The sequence below is a fragment of the Ascidiella aspersa genome, chromosome 2 (assembly GCF_963924565.1).
Source record: "Ascidiella aspersa chromosome 2, kaAscAspe10.2, whole genome shotgun sequence".
NCBI lineage: Eukaryota > Metazoa > Chordata > Ascidiacea > Phlebobranchia > Ascidiidae > Ascidiella > Ascidiella aspersa.
The window spans coordinates 8,914,176-8,924,397 of record NC_139448.1 but is presented as its reverse complement, the minus strand read 5'-3'; the positions used below and the strand labels follow the sequence as shown (position 1 = coordinate 8,924,397).

Sequence of the window (10,222 nt, the reverse complement as noted above, 5' to 3'; positions counted from 1 at the left end):
AAGAACACGCTGAGTTCTGATCGCAATTGTAGCGGATTCTTTGGAACTCTGTGACCCCGTCAACTCTGTCTATTCTATGAACAGCCTGCCGGCTGAATCGCTCATGCTGTCACTCTAATTTCCCGTCGCGTATTGTAATTTCGTTGGTCGTATGGCCGTTTCCTAAGTCGTGTTATGTGTCGCGTTTTCTAACGAATTAGTAATTACTCACATCTGTCCGATGTAGGCTATATAAGAAATGTTGTAAATCGTTAATTTAGCAGTCTTGCATACTGTTTATTGTGGAGTCCAGATCGCGTACGTTACGGAGGTAATTATTGTACGTATATCGCAAGTACCTGTAAGTACTGTCGTTTGTTTGTTCATATGCAATAAATCTCTTTCATTGTGGCTGCGCCCCACACAATCATTACTCAAATGCACTTTTACATTTAGTTTCGAATTGATACCGATGCCCCCTAATATCAGACGAGTCCCGACACTAGTAGGCTACTTAGCATCAGGCATCGTTTTTGATTAATATCAGAAATTTCTAGTTTTGACTTTGAGTTTTATGCCGATATGATAATTCAAATGGTTGTCTTAACTTTTATCGTTCACCATACTTTTGAAATCTAATCAACCACACAACAATGTTAGCCCTGCCTATATGCAAATCAAACTGGCCCTGCGTGTTGATAATGATTTGTCATCGTGCGATGATGAAACCATGAATTATGGCGTGATAATCGTTGTATGACTGGCATATGTTGTTATTTACTAACATTTAACGCAAAAAGTCATAAAGGACATGTGGCTATTGTTCTGTTTGTCATACACGTCGTAAATATTTGTAAATCGGGCCGACTGACTGTGTCCTACCAGGGATAAGCAACGATAAACCAAAGTTACGGGAAAGAGGGCAGCCAATGGCAAACCAAAGTTGTACTTTAAACTGCACAATTACCTGTATAGCAGATAAATAAATAAATATATTTTAACCTACTCCACAATAGTGCATTTTGTAGGAATATTTTCTTACGAGTTTTTTTATGTCTACTCCGTTCTCTATTTGGGTAATCCACCATATACAAACTTCATTATTTTACTGTTCCACGTTTCAAATTATGCAAAGTGTGGAAACTTGAGCAAGAAAGTACAACAACAAATCATTTAACTATCCATTTTTGCGCAAACTAAAATTATAATCTGAACAGTTGAATACTATTACAGGAGTGTTGTCATTTTGATAATAAATAGTAACGCAATAAAATAATAGCATTTACGGCGCCAAGTTTTAGTTTGCCTTTTACTTCGAAACTTTTCTAAAAATATATCCGTAACTTACAAAACATTAGTATTAAATGAGTTATATTTCGTGGCTATTAATCAACAGGAATGTGGAATGTAGGTTTGAGAGTTCTTCTGACAAGACATTCTTTTGTTTGTTTAAAACCAAATTTTCTTAAGCATTCACTAAAGATTGTCTCATTTTCATGTAGGTATTTTTTTTTATTTTCCTGCCCACTAAAATAACATCCATTACAATTTTTTTTTTGAGTATTTATCATTCGTTTTAAAATTATAATTAGGTGTTGTTCAATAAAAAAATATCGTGCCAGATTTCAAACTATTTTAAATAAAATATAAATTTAATGAAGTATAATAATAATTTTATTTTCGGATAAAGCATCCAATCAAAGGCACCAATTTGACATGGCAGAAATACTTCAAGGACAGAGATGGGATTTTAGTAAGGAATCAATCCTTTTGAACACTGATAAGCTCATTGAAGAAGCTCGTTCTGTGTATGACAAGGTAGCCGAAGTAGAGCTTACTGATGCTACTTTTTCAAACACAATCAAGCTGATAGCAAACATGGATGCTTCTTATGCAATTACAAGGTATATTAGACCAATTCCTTTGTAATTAAAGTATATTTACTCTGTGTATGTAACAAGGAAAAGAATCCGTTTAGAAAATCCTTTTAATTTTAAAATATTTTTACAGAACAAAGTTAGCTTCTGATTTAAATTCTATGTTTAGTCACTACTTTCCTTATAATTCCATTGCACTTCTTAATACATATATATGCAGAAACAATCTGGACTTCTATCAGCATGTCCACCCTGATCAAAGCCTTAGAGATGCAAGCACCACTTCAGACAAGAAGCTATCCCAGTTTGAAGTTGATATGAGCATGAGACAGGATGTCTTTGACAGGTAAATACATCTCAACTCTAAAAAAGCTAAACTATACTTACTGTGGAGTGGTAAAGGATTTAAATAAATTAGGTGCCATTTGTTGCTTGTTTGTTTTTACAAACTTTTTTCTCCAAGGTTGGTCGCTGTCAGTAAGCTGGACAACGCGGAGTGCTCGGCTGAAGGAAAGAGGTTAGTCGAGCGAATGGTCAAGCTGGGCAAGAGAAATGGCCTCCACTTAGCCAAAACTGTACAAGATAAAATAAAGGTTAGTTTAGCCTATGCTTCTAATGTATAACCCAATAGTGCCCACCTGCAGTCCTGCAGCGCCGTTTCTCATGCTCAAGAGTTGAAAGACGTATGTATTCTTAATTATGTTGAAATTCCGATTTAGTTTTAACTTTTTAGTACATTTTTGTATAGGATTAGAGTGCAACTAATTTAGAATGTTTTTCTGCACTGTTCATGTGCTGTTCAATTTCATTTCATGAGACACCATAAAAACGCAAAAATGCTGTAAAAAACATAGACTATTTATATACCTGGTAGTGTGCCGTTTACCAAAAAGGTTGGGCATCACAGGGATAACTTATTACTAAAGTATATTTAATAAAGTGAAGCTGATTTAGATGTTGTTACATGGTGCTATCGTTGCATAGCTTTAATCTGACCCTGTCTGTTTAAAACTAAAACAGGCAATCAAATCTAGACAAACCGAACTTGGAATTGACTTCCAAAAGAACTTGAATGAAGAAAAGGAAGTTTTATTGTTTGAAGCTGAAGAATTAAAAGGCCTTCCTGAAGGTTTATTTTTTTAATATAGATAGATAATAAAATCTTATGAAAAAATCCAATAAACTTCTCTAAGTTACCATTTTTACTCTGTTTAATAATAATAACCCTAAACAAAGTAACCTATACTATATATATAAAACGTTTAAATATGCTTACGCTACAAAACCGTTTTGTTACAGATTTTATCAAGGCACTTGATAAGAAAGATAATAAGCTTGTTCTAACACTCAAGTACCCTCATTATTTCCCACTGATGAAAAAGTGCTCCGTGTCAAACACAAGGAAGAGAATGGAAACTGCTTTCAACAACCGATGCAAAGAGGTACTATACTTGTTAAATCTTAAACGTAGAAAGTTGAATTTAAGCAGAATATTTAACTGAGTTAAATGTAACAGGAAAACTCTGCAATTTTGTCGGAGTTGGTGAAATTGCGTTCCAAGAAAGCAAGACTTCTTGGATTTGAAAGTCATGCTGCTTTTATTCATGATATGAGAATGGCAAAGCATCCCAATAATGTCAGGGAGTTCTTGCATAAACTTGCAGGTTATTACAATTTTCTATATCCAATGTATTCTATTATAATTTCATGACTATTGCAAAGATCTTAACTTGTTAATTGTTGTGTGAAGGAAAACTTAAGCCGCTTGGCTTAGCAGACCGAGCTCAAATGTTTCTCATGAAAAAGGCAGACTGTGAAAAATCTGGAGAGGAATTTGATGGCCAAATCAACATGTGGGATTTAAGGTGGATTCAGTCTTAACTCTTAGTTCCTAATATTCATAATGCCACTTTTACACTTTGCTTTAACACTTTTTTTTTCAGATATTACATGACAAAGATTGAAGAGTTAAAATATTCAGTCGACCAAAACAAGTTGAAAGAGTATTTTCCAATCGACGTGGTCACGAAAGGGCTGTTGGACATTTACCAAGAGCTCCTGGGTTTAAAGTAAATATTCAATGTAAAACCTCTATAGTGGTTAATAATGATTGGATTTATGTACCTACTTTCTTCTTCTCCTGGAGCAAATGTACTGTTATTTTTTTAGTCCTGTGTGTAAATATGGTTGAGCTTTTTTGTTAGGGCAAGGGAATCAGGTGGCACTATAAAAAGACAAATTGTATTAAATTCTTGAAAAGATTTCGTACAACCGTGCTTCATCAGGTCGAAGTACAAAATATTTTTTATGTTACCTGATAAAGCACGATTGTGCGAAAGCTTATCGGTAATTCAATACAATTTGTCTTTATACAGTGCCACCTGATTACCATATTTGGAATTAGACAAACACGGCCCTTAACATAAACTTTTTTATAGTTAAAATTTCACGAACTTTTTGTAAATTCTTACATCACAAAAAGCTTCTTAATTAAGACCCAACATCTTTGTCACAACGTTGGAATGGTTATATCTGCCATTTTAAATTTATTGACCCGAATTTAATCGTTTTATCGATCTCGCACTATGCCCAGATTCGCAAAAATCCCGGATCCGCACGTTTGGCACGATGACGTCACTCTCTACTCGGTAGCGGACTCGACGAGCGGCAAGACGATCGGCTACTTCTTCCTTGACCTTCATCCAAGGGAGGGCAAGTACGGACATGCAGCCTGCTTTGGACTTGTGCCTGGATGTCTGAAAGCGGACGGCAGTCGCCAGTTGGGTAAGTGTTTGGATTTTTCCGTAGAATGAAGATGGTTTTCTTGGCTGAAAATATTCAGGTAGGCAGGCTGGCAGAATATTGCCACTCTGTCATTTTTTTCTGCGTTTTTTTGGTCGTGTTCTTAAGGTAAATGTCGTGTCGCCTTACGAATGTATAAACTCTTTTCATTTACAAAAAATAATGAACACTTTGCGTCAAGAGATCCCGAAAGTTACACGATTGACGTTTTAACTAGCGGCGTACATCACACGCACAATGTTTTACCCCTTTACCCACGCGATGCAAATATCAACTTCGGCGCATTTCTAACGCTTTGACAGACGTAATCGAAATATTTGCTTGCCCGCTGCTTGGTGCACAGTTTGCCGACGCAGCAACGCTGGGCAATTAAAAAAGTCCATAAAGAATGCTAATGACCGTTTAATAGATGCTATAACGGGCGTTGTTGTGTGCTGGTTTTACGGGGCGCAAATATTGGCTGTGCTTGTGGCTTTCCAACATGCATGTTTTACCCCAGATGGTCTGCTAAGCGCGCCATACGTTTAAAGTCCAGTATGGGTTTGGATTAGTGAGCTAAAAAAGATCGGGCCAAATCGATAAGGCTGCTTTAAAAAAACGAATGTCCCTTTATTGTGTTTTTTTAAAGGCAAATTGTTTTTAAAGAAGTCAAATATATCTTGAAGAAAAAATAGCATTTTAATTTTTTATGTAAAGCGACAGAGGGTTTGTGACAATCTTTGCAACACCTGCGCATTTTAAGAGAAGTCATACTTGCCTGCGTATAGCAAACTGGGTATAGTTGGGTGACAAGCACAGGTATAAAAAAAACAACTTCTAAAAGTATATTTTTATTATACAAATTCTGATCTGACAGTTTTGTTATGCGCGGAACAGTATTGACTTAGGCACTTTAAAAATGACACTTGGTTTTAAATGCAAAGGCCAAGTAAACTAAATTTCATGCCCTAGGGATGATTAGGCATTGGACATTTTGTTCCTATACTTGTCCCTAACTTTTTGACAAAAAAATATCACGATCGAATACAAAATGACGCCATAACTATACCCAAGCAAGCAAAAATAGATAAAATTGCAACATTTAATTTTTTTGTTTAGGTTATTATGCCAATTTGCTTCAATGTTAAGAATTTGATAGTTATTTTTTATATAATTCTATAGTAAGTTTTTGACCTTTTTATTTTGAATAATTACGTTTTAAGATAAAAAATTTTGCGTTGGATCGCAATCATGGCTGAAACTCCTTTAAAATATACAATATTATCGGATATGGCTGAACTACGCATGTAATAATCCGCGTGGTAGCGAATTGTGCAACAAAAGTTCGCCCAAAGTCGCCAGGAAAGAAATCGAATCCACCAAGTGAAACCCCAACGATATATGTTTCTTCCAGCGGTTGCTGCTATGGTGGCCAACTTCAGCAAGCCCACAGCGGACGCCCCGTCGCTACTCACCCATGACGAGGTAGAAACCTTCTTCCACGAGTTCGGTCACGTCATGCACCAGATCTGCGCCGAGGTAAAGATAGAATGAAGATTGAGGATTTTTTTTGAAAAGCTTACTTTAATTATAATATTTCAATACAATTTGTCTTCAAATGGTGCCACGTGATTACCCTATTTATCACCTAAGTATATTTCTGCACAGACTGAGTTTGAGACGTTCAGCGGGACGAACGTGGAGCGTGACTTCGTAGAAGCTCCTTCGCAGATGCTGGAGAACTGGTGCTGGGAACCCGAGCCTCTGCGAAGAATGTCAAAGCACTACAAGGTAAAGTTCATACTATTCTGCTGCGTATTGAGAGATTGATGTTAATTTAATTGTTTGTTAACAGGGATTAAAATGTAATGTTATCCCGCGATCTATAGCTTAGAAAACTTACATGTTTTCCGCGTTTGTGCCCAAGGACCCCTATAAACTTAACCTTGATTTTGAAAATTTTAATCATTATTTTTGAAACTCATAAGCGATCCTTGAACTCTTAACGACTCTAACTTGGCAGCGCACAGACGCGGAACACTTGTAAATTTTTAAGCTATAGATTGCAGTATAACACTAGACTTTATCACTGTTAACAATTCACATTAAGCTCAAAATACACAGCAGAATTGTCTCGCAACGCTATAGTATCACATTAGTTGTGGTCGACATTTGTTTGGCAAGGGTCAAGTAGATTTCACATATCGCACATTCAGTGCAACATTCAAGCTCAAAGTATGTAACAAATACATTTTTAATTAAAAACTTTTTTAAATACTTTCTGTTCTGAAACTTTTTACAGGCTAAGTACCAAACAGCAAATATGAACCGCTTGAACGTAACAGATGCACGTCAAGAGAAAACTTGGTTAAATTATTATATATATTTTTACGCATCCTGCAGTTAGAAAACATTTTTTAAATGCAAACGTCCATCTCATTTGCAGTTTGCAGCTGGGCATAGCTTGTTTAGTGACACTACAGCAGTATTTTTCGACCCAAAATTGGATCGCCATTGGATTTGGCGGGTTCGCCGACTGTAGCTTTTAAATGATTAGATTTATTGAGATTATTTTAAGAAAGATTTCTCCAAAATTTGGGAAAATGCACAAGGAAGACACGGTCCATATCAATTCAATTTAAGTTTTTTTTATGCTATGTCTTCTGTTTTGTACGCTTGCAAAAAAGTTTCTACGAAGGTGATTGCGGTCGCCATAGCTTTGCTGTTCCACCTAACGTTTAGCATTTGGATCGCCGCGAAAAGAGGTCAAAAAACACTGCACTAAAGCATCAAGGCCAGCGGTTCTCAACCAGTGGGCCATAATAACATTTGAGGTGGGCCACAGACCAATTTAAAAAGTTAGATTTAGTTTCATTTGTGTCATTATATTTATTTTACAGGAATAATGGCTTGGGGAGGAATTAAAAATGAATGTAAATTTATTGTTCAGTCGCAAGTATCCCACAAATGCACGGTTGAATAAATAATCTGTTTTGAAATATGTTCTGCTGTGTTTTGTTCTAAACCTATTTTAAAGTTTTTCTTTTATAAAAATTCTATTGGGCCACAGAATTTTTTTTGCAACGTAAATGGGCCACGAAAGAAAAAAGGTTGAGAACCACTGATCAAGGCTGTAGCGACGTTCAAATGGCAAAAGCGAGCCAATAAACTGATTTAACGCTTGGTGTAGGACGGCAGCGACCTTCCAAACGCGATGATCGAAACCCTGGTGAAATCGCGCAACGCCAACACCGGGGTCTTCTACCTGCGTCAGATCACACTCAGCACTTTGGACCTTCGCATCCATACCAGGGACAACGTTGAAGTCGGACAGGTGAGACCCTTTTTCATGGATGTGTAAAGTACAGTTCGAACAAGGGAATGTGCTATATTTATAGGTAGCACTAGCAGGGTTAATACTGAACCAAACGTGCACAGATTTGATATTTTGGATTTTTAGACGCAACCTAACAATTCCAGAGGGTCCCAACTAAAATTCGATAAAATTGTTTTTGAACAAATCTATGTATATAAACGTTAAGCTGTAAAAAAATTCCAAGTTAAAACTAAAAAAAATTGAAACTTCTGCAATCTACACCATTGACAACATTCAAGTTTGCCGTGAACCATTTTTTTTTATAGATATGCAGAATAAAGGGACAGTGATATATGGTGTACCATGAGCTGCGATAAAATTTTCAAACAAGGATCGTTGTTGTTGTTTATTTAGGGTTTTTGCCCTGTCCGCGTTTCTCGCTTTGCAAACGTGTACAATACAGAAGTCACCGACAAGGGCTACATCGAGCGTTGTATCTTATAAATTATTTTTTGGTGAAAATTGATATAAAATATTGGGAACTGTTTGTGAACACTATAGTAGGCCTTTACTTTTGTTAGTAGATGTACGATACAACTACCATGTATTCTGTATTCTCTACAGTTAAAGAAGTGTCATGCGAGGGTTTTGCTAACCATGTTATTATTTTTTAAACGTTGAGAAACTAGATTACCTAAACGTTGAGAAACTAGATTAAGTTGCATTCCCCAGTTAACTTATAATAGATATCATTTTGGTCAAAATCCGTGGATTAATTACGATAATATACATTACACTATGTTCTGATTCGAAATTACTATAGACACTTCTGCAGGTCCGCAAAAAACTTCGCCTATTTTACTACGACTTCAGAGTTATACTCGGAGTTCGGTGACCAGTCATCTTAAAGATGCTGGTCTGTTTCTGTACAGGTCTACTCGGACGCTTGCAAAAGCATTCTATGCATTCCGGCTACCGAAGGCACCTGTATGCCGGCAACATTCGGTCACTTGGCTGGCGGATACGACGCGCAGTATTATGGCTATCTGTGGAGCGAAGTCTTCTGCTTTGACATGTTCTATTCCAGGCAAGTCGGGGGAGAGTATGTCAATTTTAGAGATCGGTGGCCTTTTTTTTACAAATCCTAAGGCGACGTTTTGTCCTGTGTCCTATAATATCATATACCGCAAAGCAGGGCTGCGGAGTCTTTTGTTAAAAATAACCCGAGTCCGACCCGGGCCAAATGTGCGATTTCGTCGAGTCCCGAATCCGGCCCGGACTCTACAGCCTGTATTCCGCCAACTAACGTAACTAAAGTAACGTGTATATTCAGCAATCCACTTTTAAGGTGTCGTATAATTCATTCACTCGCAATACATGGTGGGAAAATATTCAACTTAAAATTTGGTACTGAATATGCGCTTGGTGTCGATCATAAAAATAATGTTGCCATTTTCTATTTAAATATTTGCTTTTTACATTTCTTAATATAAATTAGACGAAGGATATTTTTAATGCGATCAACCTTCATTGCGGCAGCATGTATTGACCGTCAATCCCAAGACTAAACTACCGCAAATTGCTTTAATTAAAAACCGCATTGGTCTCCAGCAATACTGACATGTAAACCGACCGAACAAATCAAACCAAATATTTTCCTTAAAGATTTAAGGCGGAGGGTATTATGAGCGGCAAGGTTGGTCGCGACTACCGGGAAAAGATCCTCAAGCCGGGCGGCTCGGTCGACGCGGCCGACATGCTGGCCAACTTCCTCGGGCGCCAGCCCACCGAAGACGCCTTCCTGCGCGCCAAGGGACTTGATGACGTCACCAGCGCCAAATAGCCGCCCGCTGCCCTTTGCCGCGTGTTTGAATGCGTCGCGTCGCCTTGGCTGCTATTGCCATTGCTGCTGCTGTGCTAATGCTCGGTTGTTGCCCTTTTCGTTTTTTCGGAGAAATTCGCCGCCGATTTGTGGATAGTATAACAGAGACAATCCGAAAACTTTTTGGAAATGATCGATGTTAAGGGGTCCGTTTTGTAAACAGAAAATCAGGATCAGGTTATGTTTTGCAATATGATATTATTGACCGAAGTGCAAAATGACGCAGGACAGCGAAAAGTGTTTTAGAGGCCGAGGAAGTGCATAAGTGTCGTCTAACTTGAAGCAGCTGAAGGTTATAGAATGCGACTTTAATAAGCTAATTATGATATATCTCTTCACCACAGGTATAGAACGACATGCGAGACCGCTGGCGAACAGCCCAAGTCG

At 37.5% G+C, this 10,222-nt stretch overlaps 1 protein-coding gene across 1 annotated transcript; it reads left to right on the top strand.

The window, feature by feature from the left end:
- The first annotated feature begins 1,380 nt into the window (after positions 1 to 1,380).
- Positions 1,381 to 9,974, top strand: LOC146163452 (thimet oligopeptidase-like). The gene is made up of 15 exons (XM_083383262.1): positions 1,381 to 1,477; positions 1,670 to 1,883; positions 2,077 to 2,202; positions 2,320 to 2,449; positions 2,877 to 2,985; positions 3,156 to 3,298; positions 3,373 to 3,520; positions 3,607 to 3,721; positions 3,800 to 3,925; positions 4,450 to 4,640; positions 6,052 to 6,176; positions 6,306 to 6,428; positions 7,828 to 7,971; positions 8,886 to 9,040; positions 9,619 to 9,974. Exons 2-15 carry the CDS (start codon positions 1,696 to 1,698, stop codon positions 9,794 to 9,796), a joined length of 2,001 nt encoding a protein of 666 aa, XP_083239388.1. The 5' UTR covers positions 1,381 to 1,477; positions 1,670 to 1,695; the 3' UTR covers positions 9,797 to 9,974.
- The last annotated feature ends 248 nt before the right edge of the window (positions 9,975 to 10,222 follow it).

Bases quoted from the DNA above. Each gene is read 5' to 3' on its own strand.
- LOC146163452 (XM_083383262.1), top strand. From the start codon at position 1,696: ATGGCAGAAATACTTCAAGGACAGAGATGGGATTTTAGTAAGGAATCA. The intron at 2,986-3,155 runs GTTTATTTTTTT...GTTTTGTTACAG, and splicing joins ATTAAAAGGCCTTCCTGAAG to ATTTTATCAAGGCACTTGAT. The intron at 3,722-3,799 runs GTGGATTCAGTC...TTTTTTTTTCAG, and splicing joins ATCAACATGTGGGATTTAAG to ATATTACATGACAAAGATTG.